The sequence below is a fragment of the Phaethon lepturus genome, unplaced genomic scaffold (genome assembly GCF_000687285.1).
Source record: "Phaethon lepturus isolate BGI_N335 unplaced genomic scaffold, ASM68728v1 scaffold11881, whole genome shotgun sequence".
Classification (NCBI taxonomy): domain Eukaryota; kingdom Metazoa; phylum Chordata; class Aves; order Phaethontiformes; family Phaethontidae; genus Phaethon; species Phaethon lepturus.
In genome coordinates, this window is record NW_010518504.1 from 14,316 (window position 1) to 38,024 (window position 23,709).

The following is a 23,709-nucleotide window of genomic DNA, read 5'->3' on the forward strand; positions in this document are numbered from 1 at the left end:
CTATCTGATTCCATTTTAGATTTGGACAACCTCTTGAGGCCCCTTCTAACTACATTCTGTAGCATTCTGTGATCTGTTTAATGTATTTAAATAAAGCATAGTGCTATATCCTGACAGATTAAGGAGACTTTGAATCTTCATCCGGATTTGCATGATGAATGAATTATTGTTTACAGGAGAAAAACCTTTGATGTACAATGACTTGTACTGTTTTCTTACAAGAAGTATTGTGGTGTTTCTGGAAAATTTTGTGCATCTGTTTTTAAAGAGCTTTTGGTGACTGAATCTAAAACATTCAAAAGCTATTGATTGCTACAATCTCTCAGGGTTTTACTTCCAAAGTTATTCAAAACCTTATTTTTAGGATAGTTTCTCAGACTCGATTTTGGCATTTTTAATGTATTAGGTTATGAATTTAGTACAACCATGTTAAAGGACCAATTTGCCTCATTTATAAAAGCCTTTCAAATTAGAAAAAAAGGAGAAGCAAAGATATAAAACAAGCTTTAAAGGCACATCATGTAAAGTGTCTGCTACATGCTGCTTTTGATCACAGTAATCATCATAAAAAATGTATCACATTTAAAAAGGGTAGTCCTCAATACTGCAAAAATTACCTTTATTTACTTACCTCAAACCACAGTTACCCAGACAACTGTTACAGATCCTCTGCAGACACAATAGATATATCATGCCCAGCAAAATATTTCATAAAATTATTTTTGTCTTAGTGCAGTTTACAAGATTCCATGTGGTAGCAATTTGAATTAAGCATCACACGATTGTAAGAAAAAGATAAACTTTTACAAATGTAGATGTGTATTGCCATAGACGAGAGCCAATGGATTAAGATAGACATGAAGAAAGCTGTGTGAATATTTAGTGAAGATAAACTAGCAGGAAAATAAGATGCTTTATATGTCAGATTATTTCCCATGCTGTGGTCTGTGGAAAACTTATTCTTTGTGTACTATGATTCTTTCTACATGTACACTCTTGTTTCCACTCTAAAAGAAAACACATGGTTCTTACACTGAACTGCATATTCAAATATTCTGTGTTAAACAAAGGACACAAACATTTCCTTAATTCTCCAAAGCCAAGCGTTTTCTTGTCGATGCATTCCCAAAGTCATTTCCATCTCACTAACTTGTCTTTCCAAATTCAGTTTGCGTTGCAGTGTGGAAGAATCACCACATGCGGACCGTTACCAACTATTTCATAGTGAACCTTTCTCTGGCTGACATTCTGGTCACAATTACTTGTCTTCCAGCAACTTTAGTAGTGGACATCACAGAAACATGGTTCTTTGGGCAGCCCCTCTGCAAAGTGATTCCCTACTTACAGGTATTATTTTACTGTGTTTGTGTATACATGTTACGAAAAGGACAAAGAACAATAGCATCTTCCTAGCAGTGATGATCTGACGGAAGTCTATCCCTGCTACTGAAGTAGATATGTCAAGGTATATGCTGAGGATTAATGGACTGTTCCACTTGTGAATATGTTTATGCTTAATAAATATTTTTCTCGGCCCATCTGACTAATAGACTTGGGCAATACACTTTCTGGAAAATTTGTCTGATGCTCTTCATTTTTCGTGATCTTTTTTTAATGATTCAGAAGGGGTATAAAGCAATAAAAATGTCTGTACCTAGAATTACAGTCATTTATACTCTGTGTGTGGGGACCCAAACAGCCGCACAAGTGTCCAGGACAGAGAATAAAACTTCTGAAGGGAGATTGGGCTTTCATATGTGTTTAGTGACTTACTCTGCCTTCTTTTGAGATAGTCAAAGTTCACCGGGAGCTGATCAGATTGTCTGCCTTAAGCAATAATTTCCACCACTCATTTACCAGTGGACTTAATTAATTATGAGATCATTTGCATCAAAATGATTGACAAATACCTTTTCTAGGAATATTTGGTCAGATGAACTGATGGGGCATAATAGAATGACAAGTGCTTGGCCTTTCAGTCATTATAAATCAAAAGAGTTAAGCAGATCTCTGAATGTATACAGGTGATCAGCTCTATGCCTGCAGCACAATTTATATATATCGTACCTGCATGGCTGAAGAGCCACATTGTCAAGGGCAACAATTCTCCAGCAGGTATGTCCTCTACTCGATACAATCAAAATCACAAAATTTTTTTCAAAGCTTCCATTCTAGTGGAAGAAAATCTGAAGAGAAAGTGAAATGATCACCTAGTGTGCAGCGTGAAAGAGTAAAACCAAAGTGATAGGTTAGTTCGTATACTGAATAGAAGGTAAAATGACTTAGTCTGCCTTAGGCTGATTGTTGTTGGTGGTTGTTTTTTTTTCATGAGACCCTGCATTTCCATTGTTCCTGTGAAAACTGAAAAGGCAAAATGATGGTACTGGTATCCAAATATAACATAGAAAACAAACAAACAAAATTGTTCTACAAGAAAAAAGATCTAATTAGTCTGTAATGCTTTAAAAGTAGTTTTTCAGATAAAGTTTTTCAGATTCTTAGTTGCATAAATTTGCTCTTTCAGAGTCTGACCCTTCTACACCTACTCAATTTACGTAGCACCCTAATCTGTGAATTGTCCTGTTGATTCTTGTGGGACTACAGCAGATGAGGATATCTGTTGTAATTTTGTAAGAAGTAATTTTTAAAAGGAGTCTTTTTCTGTGAATAATTTCTATTTAATCATTACAATTAAAGAGCTAACTATGTTGAAATTAGAAATAATTTTTAAAACTCTGGGAAAAAATACAATAAATAACTTTTAAAGCTCTGAAAAAATTACATTTACATTCACATAGTATTTCCTTTTCTTTAGACAGTTTCAGTCTCTGTGTCTGTGCTAACACTCAGCTGCATTGCTTTGGATCGATGGTATGCAATTTGTCACCCTTTGATGTTTAAAAGCACAGCCAAGCGAGCAAGGAACAGCATTATAATTATCTGGATTGTGTCCTGCATCATAATGATTCCTCAGGCTATTGTTATGGAGTGCAGCAGTGTGTTCCCAGGATTAGCCAACAAAACCACCTTGTTCACAGTGTGTGATGAGCACTGGGGAGGTGAGTGTGTCATTGACCGTAAAGACTGAGTCTGTACTGCTGTCAAGTAATAAAAATATCAGGCCATATTAATATGCATTCAAGTTGTATAAAGATATCACAAAATGTTCTTAATTATATAAGCTTTCCTAGAACTACCTTTTTTCAAATACTGTGAAAATCTATTTTCTTTTGTATTGCTAAGACTTAAAAGTACATTTTAAACCAAGTTTAAATGAATGAGGCTGGCTTATGTTTTGACTGTGTTAATGTTTCCCAGAGGGCAGAAATGTTCCCACCCTCAAATGCTTATATAATTCTGTGATAGATGGACATTGCAGTTTTACAAAGACTTCAGTATTTAGCCTTAAGAAATAACCACAGCATTTCTGTTTACCCGATATATTGCTTTTGCTAATTGCTGATATTTGACTAGTCTTTATAGATATCTCCTGGGACTTCAATGCAAATTGCAAGTCATTACAGAATTTACAGAGATGTCATTGATATGGGGTAACGAATTAGTCTACAATTTGAAATTTGTCATGGACAAGATAATTTAAATTACTTTGTAAATGTAATCAGTTACAAATGATTCTATCCAAGAAGTGTGATTCTGCCTTTCCAGTTTAACTTTGAATCTAACTTGTTCTGTATTTGAATTTGGCTGTAAGAAGCCCTAAGTGTTGCCAGGGAGTAACTACTTTTATTTTGTCTCCGTTCACAGCAAGTGGTGTTAGCCACCCACCTGAATGGTTAAGACTCAACTCTGGTGGGCCTTGGCACAACTCCAATGCTAATAGAGCATATGAGTTACGTACTGTGACTCTGACACTGGATATAATGACCATCAGTAATACCATTATTCACACACAGGAAAATAAAGCCAACTTTGCCAAAACATATAACTAAAAGATGCCTGTTTAATAGCCTCGAGTCAGACTAAAACACAATCAGATTGTCTCCCAGAGCTGTCTCTGCAGAAGAAGATTACAGTCCTGTGAACAATTAAGATAAAATACGACTGGATCACCTGTACTTAATTATTGTGATAAATTAGTTTAAGCAGACTGAATTGCTAAGGGCTCTTCCATGTGCTGTTTTGGAAGTTTCTCCCCTGCTAACGGCCTCTGCAGGGCCACCAGGGGATTAATGAGAAGACATTGGCTGTCACATTCCCTGTTTTTTGTCTCCTTCATCCCAGTTAGTACTCTGGGACAAGGCAAGGGGGCAGAGATGACCATTAGCTAGCTGGCACTCACTGCAGACAAAGATGTCCTGAAAGCTTGTAGGTTAGAAGAAACCTCTGTTAAGCTATGAGTACTGTACTTGCTGTTTCACTGGAGAGGACACATCTGCTCTTTACTTCTAGCGTTCATCTGTGAACAATTATGTATCCCAGTCTGCTGCTGGATGCTGCTGTATTTATGTGACTATTTTCTTTCGCAGTGTTCACTCCAAGTACAACTTGTGTCCACTCATTTTGGCTGCAGAACTAATTTACCATGCCTTCAGTAGTTCAAGTGTAGATCTGCAGCAAAGATTCTTTTAATCAACCTAGGAAATGACCATTATGTAGTTAATTCATTATGGATTCAGGAGAGCATTTAATAGGGAACACAGTCTCAAAATTTTCAGATCTGCACTGGCCAATTTTGATTCCCAACAAGAAAATGCTGCTGTCAAACTACAGAGTCTGTAGTAGCCTTGGAACTATTTTAAAGAGAGCTCCTCATTCAGTGCTGTGCTGAAGTAGTTGCTGCCCACAGATAAGCCTGAGCTGAAGTGCCCATTATGCAAAAGAAAAAAACTCCCATGTCTTGGCAAGACTCTACTCCTATGGAGTGTATTTGTCCAAAATGAAATCTACTGATCTTCAGGTTATGCTGTGAGCCTTCACTTGGATGTTTGGAGAGGTAGAAAGGGGTATAATAAAGGCAAGTACTTGCACATAGAATTAAGTTCTTTTTCTGTGTGGCTTCTGAAATGAACTGCAAACACTCCAAAATGATTTTTTTTTAATTTATACTGAGCATGAAAGGCAAATAATTTTACATTAAAAATAAGTTAAAATTTGCTGAAATGGGAAGCTTTTCATTCCACTGAAAGATAATAATCCTATTTTTATCCGTCTGCCTTTTTAATGAATTTTTCTTCTAATGATAATGCACCATCATTGCTAGTTATTCTGCTGGTGCATTTCAGCTATCCATAAAAAATATCCTCTCCAGTTTCTAATAATACCTTATCGTAGTAACTTGAGAGAAGAACTTTTCTATGCATCAAGTTACAAGTAGGTTGCTCAAACCATGGAATTACTTAGTAAATGTAGAGTTGACCGTATATTATCAATGAGGATAAAATATAATACATATGTACCTTAACATTCCTTTCAGACTATGGACAATAGAGTGTCATTAGCTACAAATAATTTCCATTCGACTGAAAATGTCTGAGGACACTGAGTTCGGCCAAAGCATAGAAGATGCAGTTTTTCTACTGAAAACCAGTGTTTGAATCACAAAGGCCCCCAAAGAGAAGAACAAAAGAACAAAAGAATGGGTAACAGGGCAGCAGTTTATAAAGACGGGTGAGACTTCAGGCCAGAAGAAGGAATAGAGAGCCAACATTTTCAAAGAAAGTAGTTGCATTTTTTTGGACTTTGTTTTGCCTTTTTTGTCTATGGGAATATCGAGGGTCAAAGAAAGCTACATAGGAGGAGGGTGAAGAAGAAAGAAATTTAGGTTCCTACAAATAAGCTATATTTGCTTAGAGAAAGTGGGGATGTAGATACTGCACATCCTAAAGACACCCTGAGCAAATCCTATAGGAGAGTCAATTTAGAGGAAAGGGGTCATATTTGGGTGTCTACTGCCTTTTTTTAGAACTGCATATAGTTTGTGCTGTTTAAAATTAGGGTACGTCTGATTAAATCTTTGCAGAGCATCATGTACACTCTGTGTCCCAAGGATGTTAAACTGTAAATTGTCAAGGTTGGGACTGCAAAAAGGGGGTGTTTAATGACACTTTCCAAAGTGTTTTGGATGTCTATTCTAATTCTGGGAACTCAGGGCCACTGAAACATGAGGTGCTATGGAGGACTAACAGGAAGCCTTGTCCAGGAAAATGTCAGAGATGCCAAAGCAGGAGACAGCACTGTACCCTACTCAGACTTAGGTCCAGCTGCTGAAATCCATACAAGTCTGATGAGTGTCTGGAAGGAAGGTCTGATCAGCACTGTGACACTTGGGGTCCTTAACAGTGAACAAATAGTGGCCACCCTGACTCATAAGATTTCAAGCATGCTGTTGGAGACCTGCCAGTGACTGCAAATGGAGCAATAGTTCAGCCTAAACCAGGGCTCAATTTCTTTTTAATTGCTTCTGGCATTCCTGAATATAAAATTCATTGCCAATTCTAGGCTGAGGGTTTTTCATTTTGAGTACTGTCTAATAACAATATTTTATTTGGGAATGCAGAAGGATCCAACATGTGACCTATGCAGGCTCACTTAAGGAGCCAGTGTTGGACACAGTTCTATAATAGTCTGTAATTGCTATGTGCTGAATTTGATGATAAAGTGCCAAACTAAAAGAAACGTATATTAAAATGAGTTCACCATGTGTCCGAGTCAGCTAAATACATGCTCTTAGAGCTGTTCGCGAGAAGCATTAGCCAAAGTGCATTAGCCAACCCCTTTGCAAATGATAAAAAGAATGTGGAGATAATCCTTTCCCAAAACGACATGGTTGAATGGAAACAAAGGGAAGACTTTATGTTCCATTTCCTCGTAGACTACTCATAAAATAGTACAAAAACATACTGTCTTAATTCTGAAAAACAAATAGCTGGAAATTGCATTATTACATGAAGGTTTATCCATCGTGTTTATTGAAGCGTTCAGAATTTAAGGAAAAACTTCTGGGATATTTTAATGCAGAAAGAAGTTATAATATTGCTAATACTAAAATTATGCTTGGTATTGTCATGAATTCATAACTCAAGCATAATATATCAGGTTTGAAAACATAATTTTAGTATTAGCTAACTGTAAGTACTCTGACATAGGAACATAGACCATGTCATGTAGTCGAATTTTCTCTGTTCTGGGCACCCACTTCATAACATCCCTATTTATTAAGCTTTAATCTGAAAGTATACTCTTTTAGCTGCATTGCTTCTTCATATTGGTAACTCCAAACCTCATAGGTGTCTTCCTGAGACTAGGGAACCTGGGAACTCTCTACTGATGCTCAGCAAACTTGATAGTCTTGTTGGGTTTCCCTGTTCTTAGGGAAGCTGTCAAGAGTACCAATTTCATTATGCAGCTATGGCTTAAGGAAGTATTTCATTTGCTAGACATATCAGAACTTTTGAGTCTGGGTTGTTTTCAGTTTGTATACATATGTATACGTATACCTGTATGTATAGATGTATTTACACAAATATAATAAAATTCTGGCAAAAATCCAGAATCTGTAGTTTCAATCTTCTACTTCCTTGCTTCATTGAAATCAGTCTGGAACACAGTGTCAAGAAGGAAGCTTTAGAAAAGTTTTAAAATTTGTTTAATAACCCCTGCAGCAGACAGAAGGTGGCTTGTTTTAGCATACTGATCCTTCATCAGGTGGAGTAATCATACTGTATGGCTGATGATGAGTAGGAATGCCAATCTCACCCCAGTCCAAACCCCATGACCACCTGTTTGCTTTTTGTCCCCTCCTCTCTTGTCAATAAAACAGCAGCCAGTGATGTGAGAATCATTAATTTCTTCTTAAAGAGATGGTTACTCCAGCTAAGAATGATCTCCCCCTGTCCTGAAGCCCATTAAGTGACCATGGAAGGCAAAGACACTTTTCTCCTTTTCTGCTTGGCAGTAAGAGGTTCAGCAGTCCCAATCAGGCAGCTTATATATCACCATAGACTGATTGATGTTCTCATTCAAGGACCCTGGAACTCACTTACTTGATAAATGTACGGTATCCCAAACCAGCCCTTCCTCCTTCTTGCTGTTGTGATTGTCAAACAGCTTTAAAGCTTTTCTTTGGCTTGAGAAGCTAAACAGAGTCACGCTTCTTAGGGAAACGTTCTACAAAGGGCTTTGCCCTGAGTGGAGGAGGGACAGGTCTCCTTTGACGTTTAGCAGCTGGCACTTTCCAGGTGGCTAAACTTCAAAGGCAAGCGTTAGGATCTTCCTCCAACCTGGTTCCTCAGTTCTTTGTAGATAGCTAGGCTCATTTAATGTTTCACTTTACTTGGAATGCTGAATTTGAAGCCATAAACCCCAGATGGCCTTTTAAATATGTACCGACCTTCTACCTGAAAGGGGCCTGGCTGCCTGCAGAACATTGATGAGGCAGGTGGCACCTCCTTCTGAGCAGAAAGAATGTACTTTCAGCTCTGACCTCCCGTGATCCCAGCAAGTCACATTACTCCAGTTTCTCCTTAATCTCTCCACCCGTGAAGTATGCATGTCGGTATTTTCCTGTCTGACAGGGCTGCTGTGAGGCTGCATTTTCTGGAATGCAAAAATGAGTTTGAGATCATCAGTCAATATACAAGCCCAGGTTATCACCACTTATAAAAAACCTGCCCCAAATGGTCTGCCTCCCCCAGGGACATTGACAAGAGCTAGTAGCTGCAGCTGCTAGTTAAGAGTTGGTAAGTTGATTTGCTACAGGATCTTAGAGCAAGTAAGGAGCTAAATGCTGTTCATCTGAATTTTTTTAACCCTGATCCATAAAAGCTGTCAAATGTCAATGGCAACATCTCTGTTACCTTTGCTAGCAATGAGCATGGGCTGGATTTTGCTAAGCAAGTTTCTCTTTCTCTGTTACTGAAGTTTTTCTGACTGGTGAACCAGCTGGTGCTTTCAGGCCCAACACTGCGTGTGGTATTAGTCGAGTCTGGGTTTGAGGGTGAGCCTGGAGTTAAGACGACGGTGTACTCCTCCCTGCTGTGAGAATTATGGGCCAAGTCTTCGTACCTCCTTGTCTAATCAAAGTGTAAGGGATTCTCCTGGCATGCAAAGGGACCTCTTGTTTCATAGGGTCCACAATCTCAGCTACTTTAAGAAGCAGAAAATAAGTTTGACTCAGCAACATTTTGATCTCATGCAATTCTTTTTTTTTTTTTAATTATTAGAACTACAATCAATACAGAGTTTCAGTTACAGATCTTATCGTCCTGAAACATTCAGAAATTCTGGAAATTAACATAAACATTCCTTCTTTACTCTAGCCAAAATGCAGTGCTTAGGATTACCATGCAATCTAACTGCTCATGGAGTGCACAGTTTCTATTCTGCCTCATAACGTCTCTCTCCATAATGTTCATTCCTTTTCTGAGACCATCCATAAATGTTAAGTTGTAATTAGTATCAACATTTGGTAATACCAAACTACATTTTATGTTACAAAAGTGAAAGCAAGTTTTCCAGGCACCCACTGCACATTCTGCTATAATCTAATGATGAAGTATATGACACAACACTCTTAAAACACAGTGCACAGACAGATATTTGTCTCTAAGCAAGTAACATTCATAAGTTGTCTTTTGAAAGAGATACACAGGAAACTAGAACACAGTGGTAGCAAACTCATTATTGTTAAAGCTGAGTCAAAAATAATCTTGGCAATTTCCTAAGTTCAGAGCACTTAACTCTAAATTTATTTAATTAAGTCTATTTTTTACAAATGTAATCAGAATAATAAATCATTGAGTCTTAATCACGTTTATTCTGCCACCAAAAAGTGATTTAAAACATATCTCTCCCTCCTCCAATCAGCATCCTCTGTGCTCTCGTCTACATTCTCTATAGGTGAGAGACTGTGCAATTTACTCAGGGATACATAGTAACCTTTGCAGAATTAAAAATAAAGACAATTACACAATCTGTTAAATACGTCAAAGATGAGGTAGGTTGGATAATTAGTTAACTATTGTTAGATAATGAAATTTTCTATCTTTCACTGATTTAATAAAGAGCAAATCTTAAGACTTCATACCTAAAGCAATAATGTGATATGAAAGCAATAATATGATATGTGATGCTTGAGATAAAAGCACGTTTATAATAGCAACAGAATGTACATAGAATTGATTAAAAAAATCAATCCTGATCATAATATTATTGGATACATCTTTCCTTATAACCTATTACATTTGAAAAACACATGCATATCTATATGGATAATTTGGCTTTAAGTGATTTTGAAATGTATGTATATTTAAATGCACTTTTCCATTTGAATTCTCTTTCCAGCTGAGGTTTACCCCAAAATGTATCACACATGCTTTTTTCTGGTGACATACATGGCACCACTGTGTCTTATGGTGTTGGCCTATTTGCAAATATTTCGAAAGCTGTGGTGTCGCCAGGTAAGTCAGTTAACACTAGCTCTATTTGCTTGCTGTTGTGACTATATGCGGATTCCTATGCACAATCTTCTTCTCTATATGCTCCATGTTGTCACATGGATTTTTACATCCAGCACTGTTTCCAGGTTCAGAGGCACTGCTGGCTTACAGCCACCTTGGGTAGGCACTGAGATGCATTAAAAAAAGAAGGCAGTCAGGCTGAATGTAAACCCCTTCTTGCTCATGTCTATGAAGGGCTTAGAGGGAGAGAAAGAGAGAAAAAGGCAACAGAAAGATAGATTATAGGCAGGAGAAAGATCCCTCAGTATCTGAAATGTTTACCAAAATACCTTAGATGACCTTATTTATGCTGCTAAAATCTCCTGTAGGAGCCAAGAGTTAGGATTGACCTTTTCGTTTTGTTAGTAGTCTGTACAGTTTTTTATTTTTATTTTTCATTCTTCAAAGTCTCAGGTTCATAGCAGGTCCAATCTGAACAAAAGTTAGATTAGAACATCCAACTATCAGAACTGCGAGACTGGAATTGCCTGATGTGAAGCCGGCTGTTATCAGTAACTTTTGATGTGAATTACTGACAAATAATTGGCATGATTTCTAATGTGAACATCTGTTTTTTCAATCTAATTAAAAATACCAGAAAGGAAACAGAAGTACTAAACAAAAAACCCCAAGCAAGCAAGCACACAAAGAACATTTGAACTTAAGTGGCAATAATGATGTGAATTTTTTCAGGAAGGTTTTTCCCTCTCCAACAATTTGAAGTGGTGTCAGCTTGAGAATCATTTTCTGGGTGTGAACAATAATCTGTCATGCATCAGTTTAAGGTTCTCTCTGCTGTCTTCTGCTTTGTCTGGGATTTATCTATAGCTGTAGTCTTCTGCCACCCCCTGCCCTGTCATTCTGTAAAGGACAATAAACTCATCCCGTTGAAGACATGATGCAAGATATTCCCTCTCCTGCCCTGTCAAATGCCTGTAATAATGGCTGACATTTCCATCAGGATATGGCCATGAATCATTTCTCTCTCACCATTACGTCTGACACCATCCAAATTTGAGGCTGTCCTGGCCAGGGCATAATATCTGCCACAACAAGAACATTTTTTATGTGGTTCAAAATGATCCATCAGAGAAATCACAAGCAGACTTTAGATTTCTAAATATACATATGTTAAAAGTAAGAATTGAATCTTATACTGACAAAAAACATATCTCTTGCAAATAACTAAAATATAGGAAAAACCAAATACACTTTAAGGCATTTTGTTATCATCCATACATCATAATAGCAATTATTGTCACTTCTAATCAGATTAAATTAAAGCAGAGTTGCTCTTCACCTTGCTGTTTATCTTTAACTTATTATTTTTGCTTTTAATTTCTTACATTTATAAGGTTCAATAACAAGATAGTTCGAAAGTAAAATTTAACCTTTACAATTTGAGGGGACTTTTCACCAGAACAAAGGCTTTGCTCTGTTAGTTTTGAAATTAAGGTCAGTCTAACATAGCTCTAAGATGCTCTGCATTGCTGAATGAGTATCCGTCCTGTAGCACCCAATAACCTTATCACCATATGCCTTTTTAACCTTCTCTTCTGTACTTTCTTTACAATCTACCTAGTCTCTCAAACTGTTTGTTAATTATGTTAATGCAAAAAAATTGTTCTTAACCTGTATGTAGATTGAAAATGCTGGTTCAGATTCAGAGCAGATGTTGAATGACTGGAAACCAACTTGGTTTGTTGTTTTTTTTTTCCCCCCAATTGTATTAGCTGGCCGACTTCTTCTTCACAATATTTCTTCTCCCTATACATCTTGCATGCTGACAAGGTTAGGATGATCCTTTTTTTTTCCCAGTGGCAAAAAGACAAATAGTGCTACAGGCTCAGTGCTATCAATGACGCGAAATTACAGATGTCTCTTCCTAATATAGATGATATAATGTATATGTATAGATTATACATAGCACTATGTATAAGAGGCTGCACTAAGTGAAATTAAAAACACTGCACATCTATTATCAACCGTGACTTGGCTGCAGACATGAGGCATCTTTCTAAGTGCAACAGGTGTGCCGTAATCAGTCATGTAGAGCAAATGAATGCACTGCTCTAAATGTATTATTTGATAATACTTTCAATTAAGAAATCATGCTGTTTACCAGAACTTCAGTTAAATATAGTGATCCTATTGCAAGGTACAATAAGGCTTCCTGATGTACGTGATAGATAAAACACAGCAAACAGTAGATGCTTTCTACGCCTCACACTTTTTCTAATGGTTCTTTTTTAAAATGGTGTGTGTTGTGCATGTAAATTTTCAGATGACTAAAGGTCAGATAAGTTTACAAGCTATCCTTACCATACTTTGTGCAATAGCTCTTAAAATTACTAATAGTGTCTTTGAGGCAGATCTTTGAATTAATTATTCATCTTTGTAAAGACAAGAACAGTCATGCCACAAATGCCAGGGATTTGGGGTAATTTATTTTAATTATTGTCAAGGAAGTAGTGACTTAGAAGGCTATGTTCTCTTGGGGATTTTAAGTAGATTAAAAGTAACTTCTGAACAAATAAATAGGACTGGATGGATTTATGATGAAAGCATTGGTACATAATTTGTATTATCAAGTTCCATACTGTAGGCTTCGATTTACTGATGTACAAATGCATTGACACTAAAGCCCACTCATATTAATAACTAGGTACCCTACCCATTTTCATTTTGTCAGCTGAAATATACCCTTCCAATCTTTGCAATTTGTTATTACATTTGGAGAGATTTACTTTGGTTAGAAACCCCTTGATAATATGAGGGGATAGAGGAAAGGTCTGTACAACTGCAACTTTTAGCACCTGTTTGGACACCGCTGGTGGGCTTCTAGTGAATCATTGGAATTACACAAATTCTCCACAATTATCTCTATATGGATTCATTACTGAAAAGCATATCTATGCATTATGTTGGCATGCGTATACTTGTACATACATAATCATAGAATCACAGAATTGTTTATGTTGGAAAAGACCCTTAAGATCATTGAGTCCAACTGTAACGCTAACACTGCGAACTCCACCACTAAACCACGTCCTTAAGTGCCACATCTACATGTCTTTTAAATACCTCCAGGTATAGTGACTCCACCAATTCCCTGAACCCTTTCAGTGAAGAAGTTTTTCCTAATATCCAATCCAAACCTCCCCAGCACAGCTGGAGGCCATTTCCTCTCATCCTATCACTTGTAATTCACGTGTGTGTGTTTACATAAATGCGTATTTGTAAATGTTTCTGTATACACACACACTTCTGAAGTGTTACACTCCTTAGGTGGTACTGGTTCAGCTATGCATCTGGGCATGTATAGCTTTTTTTTTCTCCTGATAAAATTCTTGCTGTATTATTGGCTATTGATGCCACAGTAGCAAAGCCCAGGTGTATGCCGGGTAAAGACTGAGGAAAACAGGGCTCTTTACAAAGGTTCTCAATGCAAACTCCTGAAGATTTAGCAATTTAATGCATAGTACACTGAGACTGTACATTGTATACAGTCCTACCTTTGATCACCTCTTGCCATAAAAGACTGCTTAAATACCAGAAAAGACCCTTCTACCTGCACGCACAGGTACAAACCACGTACACAGTCATCTCTAACATTATTGTAGAAATAGCCATTCACAGTTTTGAGCCAAGATAATGTTTCTCTTCATCTAAATTGCATCTAGCTACCGTAGAAGCTGGTCACTGATTTCTTCAAGTGAATCTTTGGCATAATCAGGAGGGAGAGATTTGGCTGAATTTCTCTGCTTCCATCTCTCGTTCTTGCTACAATATGGTCACGCAGTATGACTGAAAAGGAAGGAAGAGCTTCGGCTTCAAAGTTAGAAGAACAGAATATAAAAGCACTCCTGATAAGCCAGAATCAGAACCTTAGAGAGTGTATTATCTCAGTAGTGCATGGCAAAGGCGTGTTGCAGTACTACACCCCACAGCTAAGTAGGGTAAATCCCTTGCAATAGGACAGACATGTCCAAGTATGAAAATTGTACTGCTGATTTCAGCTGAATGAGTGGGAACCCACAGTAGAAGTAAGTGCAAGGGGTTTTGTTATTTTTGCTTTATGTCCATAGAGACATTAGTAAAGAAATAAATGTTATAATGCATCCCCTGTTCTGCTTCATTGATTTCCTGTTCATTAGAACACAGCTTTGCCAAAATGTCCCAATAGTTGTAAATCAGTTTTGATGATGCACATAAACTCTAAATTAAGGGCTTGTCTGTGCAAGGAAGCTATTCACAAAAAAAAACCCCACCAAAACCCAACATTATAGCTTTTCTGGAACAATAATGAATGTGCATACTTTTATTTTAGACCAAGTATTCCCTTTATAGATTACTTTTTTCTGAAATAAACACCCAGAATTTCATTCTTTGCTTGTCAGTTCATGTGGATAAGCCCTAATTTTTAAAATGTTACAATAGATAATTTGAATTTTGCAATTACTTTTAAATATGAATTATTTTAGACTCATGAGACTAGTCACCCTGCAGACAATCGCACTATGCATAAATAAAACCATATTTCTACCCAAAAGTTTTTTAAATGTATAACACTGAAAACATTATTAATGTCATTGTAACAGAGCTCTCTGAGAAGGTCTTCCATCTGTAGTCTTTTACCTTTGGATGCAGACCAGTAATTTTGAAGAACTGAAGCAAAATTATTTTATTTTATTGGTTTATGTGAGGGCACAGAAAACAAAAACTGAGATTTTTTTTTAATAGCAAGGTGTTGCATCTACCTTTTGCAAGGTATCTTTGACTAATCTAATTCTTCTGACATCTTGGCACTCTTCCATGATTCCCTTCTATTAATCACTATACATACATTCAGTTTTGAAGAGCCTTGCAGGGACATCCACACTTCAGCTGTGATTTTTTTAGCTGCTTTCTGGTCATCTAGATTGCATATTTGGAAGTTTTATGGTACTTAAGACTGTGTACACTTTAAATCCTTGTTTTCCAATGCTGAAAAGCTGTTTAGTATCTTAAATTAGCGGCATATTAATGGGATGAACTACTCTGTCATACCAGAAAACATTTAATGTAGAACTTTACAGCAACGTAATTGCAGTAGTAGGGTTGGTAAATGTGATAGTCTGAAGAGACAAGCAAGGCAAGGTATTTGGGAAGTAAAGACAATTTTAATACATCAGTTGATATACTTGGATAAAACACTGGTCTATGCAGACCTTCAGGTGTGTCTGAAATCTGGTTTGTTCCTTCCAGCTACATCGATTAATTTAATAAAAAAGGATACTTCTCCCTACAAGATTACATTATGTATGTCAACATGTCTATTTTCCTTGTTACAGCTACCCACAGTGCTAGTTTTTCAAAGTGCCTCTTATTTTGTCATTTTTAGATTCCAGGAACTTCTTCTGTTGTTCAGAAAAAATGGAAGCCTCTGCAGTCCTCGGCACAGCCCCGAGGGCTGGGACAATCAACGAAGTCAAAGATTAGTGCTGTGGCAGCTGAAATAAAACAGATTCGTGCAAGAAGGAAAACAGCACGTATGCTAATGGTCGTCCTCCTGGTTTTTGCACTTTGCTATCTGCCAATTAGCATCCTCAATGTCTTGAAAAGGTAAAGTTTGTCCCAAAATATAAACAATTGGTAAAGCTTTCCATCCAAAACGAATCCCCTGTTACTAAATTCCTCTTATTCTGGCAGATACTTTTGAAGGAGAAGCTAACTTATTTCCTGATAAAGAAATTGAAAATAATCATACACTTGTAAGAAAAAAAAAATATCTGTAGTATTTAAACTAAAGGCCAGATTGTGAAACCCTTATTAGCAAGCTCTTCCTCATGAAAATGATCTAGCCTAGCTCCTCATTAAAACCTATCATTTATATGGAATTACAGCTTGCTTGCTGTAAATGCACCCATGGAAATGCATTTACCTAAAGCAGCAGCTGAAGGTTATCAGGAGAGTGTCATGTTGTGGCTTGGCCCTAAGGACTGTGAAATGCTGGGTTCAAACCCAGGTCCCATCATGTACAATTTTGAGACCTTAGGCTAACCCTTCAGCTTGCATATGAATCTTTGTTTTACTTATTTACCCTTTTCTCTTCATTGGAGACATAATTGTTTACACTCTGGTTTTTGTACGTACCTGACAGGTTAAGGCTTTGATATCTCATGAGACCTCTGGAATACCAATAAATAATGCATACAGCAGAAGACTTGAATATCCTAAAAATTAACCAGCCTTTTATTGATGCTTGAGGAACATTTTAGTTTTTAAGGAATAGTTTCAAGTTGGATATGAAGGCTTAAATACATCCCACTCAATTCTGGCACTTTCCTGAGGCCTAATTTAAGTACTTTTCAGGTCCCTTGGTAGTCCATGTGCAGAGAAAGAAGTATTTCCAGAAGGCAGTTTCAGGCCACCTATGATCTGAACGACAGAGGAACTACAGAGACTGCCTCGACTGCAATGGCAGAGTAGGCCCATAGTTAGATTTTCACTTAAATGAAAATGTTAGTAGAAGTTATGTGTAAGGAATCTGGACAAGCGTGTTTCTCTGAAGGACAGAAGTTGCTACTGCAGCCTCAGGTTTTGTGCCAGTTCAGTGCCTTTCCAATTCCAGAGCCCCTCTCTGTTGGAGACTAGACCTAGAGCTGGGAATCTCAATGACATTAATAGGTCAAAAGCAACTTTTCCCATCTTTTCTTGACTTACCTTACACCAGATGTCTTTGGTTACTTAGCACAAAAGCCACGCATCTGCACCATTGCAAAGTAAAGTACCGATGGTCTCTGTTGTGCTAAACCACTGAGGCAGGAGGCTGAGGGATGGGCAGAGGACTCTATTCTCTCAAGAAAGCGAGCACTGTTGAATCAGCTTTTCTGTAATACTGCAAATAGGTCATCAGAGATAAAATTAGGCTAGAAGTTGCCAAATATTTTTACATGATTTCTAATTTTGCCATCTTTCAGGTTTGCATTTCTTTTTCTGTAGGGTTTTTGGGATGTTTAATCATGCCGATGACAGAGAAACTGTATATGCCTGGTTCACATTCTCACACTGGCTTGTATATGCAAACAGTGCAGCCAATCCTATTATTTATAACTTCCTCAGTGGTAAGTTACAGTTACCTAGAATTCAAGTTTAACGTATAGTTTGAATGTAATGAGCCATAGCAAATAAGATTAATGACTCTGTAACATCAGCCCAGTTCCAGGTGGGAGCTAGATCCTCTTCTTGGAACAAGTTGCCTGAGGTATCCCATTACCTTCAGGCTATCTACCTATAATTAAAATAAACAGTGCCAGGGCCTGAGTCCAAGTGTTTGAATTTGACTGTCCATGTCGTTAATTTGGTAGAGAAGTCCCTGGCATGACTTTGGTATGAAACAATTACCGTTCCCCTAAACACTCCCCAGATACTGTCTGGGAGGTAGCACAGGCCAGGGGCTGTCCCCAGTTGGCATTTTATATGCAGGTATTGGGTTTTGGAGGCTGTGAGTGCTTGCATGACCAGACTGTGCCAACTAAGTTCAAGGCCAAAGAACCAGCCAGGATGCTGTTTACTTACTGGTATAGATTTGTCTTAGTTTGTCGTATTTGGCTAGAGACAGCAGAATCAGGACCTAAACTGGTGATACTACAGCTAAATACAGGGAGACAAAAATCTGTTGATCCTCACTACATGTTTCCCCACTGTAGTTTTTTTGTGGTGTGTAGCATGAAGATGATTTGAACAATTTACTCTGAGCCCCAAAAGCAGACTACTGGGCTGTCAAACACTTTGAATCTTCTTTTAAAATGTATTCAAGATGAAATACAAATTAGCCGTGCCCTCTCATTTCACATGTCAAGTAATGATTCAGTCATTTAAGCCTACCATCACTCAATTACTTGTTTTTGTTAGATATGTTATTAATCAACAGACTATTCATGACATGTTTTAATAAATCATTCTAGTTTGCCCATTCTGTCTAGCCAAGAATAATTCAGGTTTCATACCATACCTCACATATCTTCTTACAAAGGTTATATTTTTTCTGTCTTTCTCCAAGGTGTTGAAACTGTGATTTCCCACTTCTGCATTAGAAGAACATCTGGGTATTTTGGGTTAATTTTGCTTTAGATAGCTGCTTTTTTCTAATACATAAAGTTTGTTGAAACACGGTTTATATTACAGTTTTTTTAATGAGTGTCTTTTGTGTTTGACAGGGAAATTTAGAGAAGAATTTAAAGCAGCATTTTCTTGTTGCATCTTTGGCATTCGCAGTCACCATGATGAACGTCTCACCAGAGGTCGTGCCAGTACAGAGAGTCGGAAATCCTTGACCACCCAGATCAGCAATTTTGATAACATTTCAAAACTTTCAGAACATGTTGTATTGACCAACATAAACACAATTCCAGCAAATGGTACTATACCTATTACCCACTGGTAGTATATTTGTCCCTCTGTCTTTCGATGCTGTGGAAGTAAAACTTAATTGTGCATGCAACAATATTTGAATCTGAGAACAATGCAATGAGAGGAGGGTGTTTACAATTAGGAACTGACTATAAGAAAAGTAACTTACAAGAAATATTTTATAGAATATGCTACAACTTTGGTTACATATTGATGAAACAAAATTTCATCTCATTTATTCAAAAGTTGAGCTGCAATTGGGGAGAAGGTTAGGTAATCATATTTTATAAAAATGTTTTCTTCGGATCCCTACTTCCTTTAGACTCCTAAGTAAATAAAGAACAGGTACCTGAAAGTATGAAAATAATTTTCCCTGGAGTTGCAGTGTGTTTATGAACAGCTATATTCTACTCAAAGCTAATTCTCTGAAGTTGTGATCTATATTATAACCAATATTATAACCAAAATTGGGTGTACAGATTGAACTGAATGTCCTTGACCATTTCAAATGATCTGCTTACCATGCATTCTGGTTTGAGTTGGACTGATCAAATAAGAAATTCACATTAATTTCTTTTCTTGTGTTTTCTGTTCTTTTTCCTGTTGAGTGGGTTATTTTGTGTATTCAGGGACAGCTGGGAAAACACTTTTGATTTTACTCCAATACAGGTTGATAAACAAATTAACACACTCTGAAATGAAAGGCAGAAGTTGTTCAAGCTTTCCCAATTCTGAGTAAACACTGAAATGATTGTGCAATTCCCTAGCTTTGTGAATAGCTGGGAATGGCATATAATTTATTACTTGATATTTCTCATTACATTATATGTTATATCCCAGCAGGACTTTGCAAGGGACTGAAAGTACACTATTCATCCCTCCTATCCTAGGGATGTGCACATTGGTTGTCTAGAAGTTATCTCAGACACTATAGGCTAGGACTATATAAGCTATATATTGATAACAGAGAAATTGGTATCTCCAGGAACAGCTGATGTGTTCCTAAAATATATATATAAAAAGAATTTGTTAAATTACCTCTAAAGAAGTTTGTTATTTTCACTGACTATAGAGGCAAGGTTTTTTTTCTGGCATTCAGCTTGCTCTTTTCCAGTAGTGTTGCCATTCCCATATGCAGAGCACAAGCAAGGTTACAGCCATGAAATCCAGATGACAGTGTGGCTGTAAGACGATGTTTTACTCTATATCGATTATTTGTTATTACACTCTTCTCCCTGCCTGTCCTGTGCTCATGGTAGGGGTCTTGCACTAGATGATCTTTAAAGATCTCTTCCAACCCAAACCGTTCTATGATTCTATGATTGACTTGTACACAGGAAGCCGTAGTGTTTTGCTGGTCACACTCACATCTGGATAAGGTATCACAGGGCAATTTACCAAGTAATGCATATTAAATAAGTAGTAGAACACATTAAAGATGTTCAAGAGCAAGAAAATCAAGGTTTATGCATCAGAAATCCCCTTAGACATCAGTCAAGAAGTCTTCACTTAAAATTTGCAAGTGTAATTTGGAACATCTTCTGGCAGACCATTTTGTTAATAGTGCTTTTGTTAATAGACCATTTTGTTAATAATTCTCTACACAGTGTTCAGAGAGTGACAATCACAGCTTGAGCCAGTCAGCTACCTGATACAAACAGTAAAATCATCTTAAAATCTTTATTTTATCTTACAGGTATCCCAGCTACACTCAGCCCATTGAAATCAGTGGAATTGCATCTCCGCATACCAGGGATGAACGTGACTTCAAGTTTAGATGAAGCTGTGAGGGTTTCTGCAGAAGACACTGGCAACACAGAGAACGTAGAGTGGGACAAATTCGTCCCTAGCATAACTAAACTTACCTCAATGGAGTTACAGCAAGGATGACTTTGGTTCAATGCATGTAAGACGACCAGAGAATGGCACGTGCTTTTAGCTGTGTTACAGACTACAACAACTGGACAAAGGGATTCCTTCAAAATGACTGCCTCTCCTATTTCTTCTCAGTCTTACAGAAACCTACTTACCTCAGTATGAGCTAAAGAACATGTCTTTAGAAGTCTTTTTAAAGATTGGATTGTATCATACTTTGTAAATATTGTAGATATTTATTTTTATATATTTTAGATGCTGTGGAATGTTCCAAAATGTATCATATAAAGCACTGTAAGTATTTGAAAGACGTCTCAAACATAATTTATTTATATCCTGTTTCTATAAGTGAGTGACTTATTTACAAGGTATGCTTACTTATGCACTAATGATATTCTCAAATTACTTTGCACTTCTTTTTCTGCTAATTCACTTGTAGTAAATTCTACATTCATTTTGGAACTTTCACTTCAGATTGACTTGGGGAGATTCCAGGCTACTTTTCTAAGCACAGACATGCTTCTAAGATGGGAACGCAAACTGCTGCAAGTCACACGTGTTTTCATAAGATTACACTAAATAGCCAGTATTTTTTTCCTTCAGACTTGAGTGCCTAAAAAATAACTATTTAAATAAAACTTATGTCATGCTCAAAGGTGCTATAGGCTCAAAATTCCTACTCAGGCCAATAGGAATAACAAGTGTCAGCACCCCTGAAGGATAGGACATTTTAACTTTGGTAGCTCAATTTAGTCTATAATGTCTGCAAGTGTTGCTCCAGAAGATCTCTGAGGATCTTTAAAATAGAAATTATTGGTTATCTTGCTTGCTTTCACAATTTCTCTCTCAGCTGTTATTTAATACTAATGATACAAACAATTAACAGATTTATATGCCAAGAAAATATTGACTTTTCAATAATTAAAATAAAATGTTTCTTTCTGGAAATTATAGAGGTGATATCTCATTGGACCAGTAGATCAAGTGCTTACTTATCCATTTTCCATTTATGGGGTAAGCTCCCTGGCCTGGGGCTTCCCACCATGCATTGTAATTTTTCTTCTTAAAGAATGAAGGTGATGCATCACTGGAGCCATAGTCTACTAGGGAAACATGGCCTATTGGTTAGAAAGAGGCTAATCTAGAAGAACCTCAGCTCCATTCTCCCTGTGGCACTCCTCTTGCATTTCAGTCAAGATTTTTCAAAAGGAAGGGTGAGATGGGAGGGAGGACTTGTTTCTCAGTAAAAAGCATTTGACGCAAAAAGCAGACGTTCTCACACATTCAAATGTTTCTGAAAAGCAAATTATTCATAGGCAAGGTGTTATTTGATTAACTTATGTAAATATTTTTTCTAGGTTTTACTTTGACTGAATGACATGTGATGTACTGTCTATCATGACAGCTATAGTTTTATGAAGTGCTTAATCACTTTATGCTTTAACCTTCCCCAATAGCTGTTGACATTGTTGCAATTACTCCTAGTTTAGACTGGTGTAAAGTGAGAGACAAAATTTTCCATTTGTTTGTATATTAAAGTTTTCTTTTTCTATTAAAAAAGAAGGAGAATAGTCTTTTTCGATTAAAAAATAATGAGAAATACCTACATGAAAAGAATATTTAGACATCAAATAAAATCATAGGAATTCCCATATTCCTATATGTAAGCTTAATTTTTTAGTATAGCTGTTATGTCATTGTTATTTGAAGAAATTATTTTACTTCATCTCTTCTAAGAAAAGAAAACCCAAATAATTATAAGGAGTACAGCAGGATTTGATTTCATAGCTGTCATAATTTCTTTGCCATTATAAGGTTATTTGCACTCTTCAACCACAGAAAAAAGTAGTATTCTTACACTGTGTGGAACAAGATATAATTTTTCTATATAATTTAAAATGATTGGACAAACAGGTGCTGAATTAAAACATTACAGAAATGGGATAATAGTATTTGAAAAGTCTTTTATTTTTTTCTCTTTTTTTTAATATAAGTAAATAAAAAGTCAAAAAGTTAAAAACTAGTATAGTAATCTAGCTGCAAAATAACTATCGGTAATCATTTAATTGTGCCATAAAACATTACCTCAACCCACTGCTGAAAAATGTCAATTACATCAAAATTTTGCAAACCTATAATTTCATTTCAGAAAATGTATATTTAGCTTTTCTTCAAAGAGAAGGCAAGAATGTAGAAAGTAAATGTTTATTTAAGAAATTCTTGTCAGTATAAAAGGGGAGTATGTATACTTTTCAAACATAAAAAGTGACGAGTGACTGTGGAAGACCAGCAAAATTCTCATGCCTTGTCAGGTGTGGTGCCCAGATCCCTGTGAGATGAGCAGGGAGGGAAAGGGTACAGTATTTCTGACTTGGGAGAGCTAAGAACTAAAATAGCAATGTTAGTGATGCTCATGGAAAAAATATAAGTAGCATCTTTCTAAAGTGGGGCTGAATACCACCTGCTAACACAAATTATCTTCTTTTGCTGCTCCCTCTATGCCAGTGGGATAAATTGTGTTAGTTAATCTGAGGTAAGAACACCACTGAGGGTCACTGGCAGTTTTTGGCTCCTGCAGGTCTCTTATGAAATGTTAGAAGTGGAAGTTCTGGCTTAAATGTTTTCTTTTACAAGAGAAAAATTTATCTTTTGTTCTCTTTTCTTATTTTCACTTAGATCCCCACAATTAAAATATTCCAACATTCCTAGGAACTTCTTTTATCCGTAACTTAAACTTAACAGTACTTTTTGTGTGGAGAATATAAATAAAAGATGAGACATTCATTGACAAATTATTCTGAGTTCTTCTCTGGCCAGATTTTTTTTGAGTAGATAGCATATCTTTGAGACACAAGTGATATAATCAGAGTTTATCTAAGTTTTGAAGTTCTAAGGATAGGTAGAAACTATTAACTAATTCTTGCCAGAGAATATGTTTATCAAGCTAAAGATTCCTTAAATATGGTTATCAAGATAAAGTTTT

General features: G+C 36.7%; 1 protein-coding gene across 1 annotated transcript; it reads left to right on the top strand.

The window, feature by feature from the left end:
* The first annotated feature begins 1,174 nt into the window (after positions 1–1,174).
* On the top strand, positions 1,175–21,031 carry LOC104614690 (orexin receptor type 2-like). Its single transcript, XM_010296753.1, has 7 exons — positions 1,175–1,347; positions 2,816–3,059; positions 10,303–10,418; positions 15,841–16,061; positions 17,442–17,563; positions 18,659–18,859; positions 20,548–21,031. Exons 1-7 carry the CDS (start codon positions 1,198–1,200, stop codon positions 20,739–20,741), a joined length of 1,248 nt encoding a protein of 415 aa, XP_010295055.1. The 5' UTR covers positions 1,175–1,197; the 3' UTR covers positions 20,742–21,031.
* Positions 21,032–23,709: the final 2,678 nt, after the last annotated feature.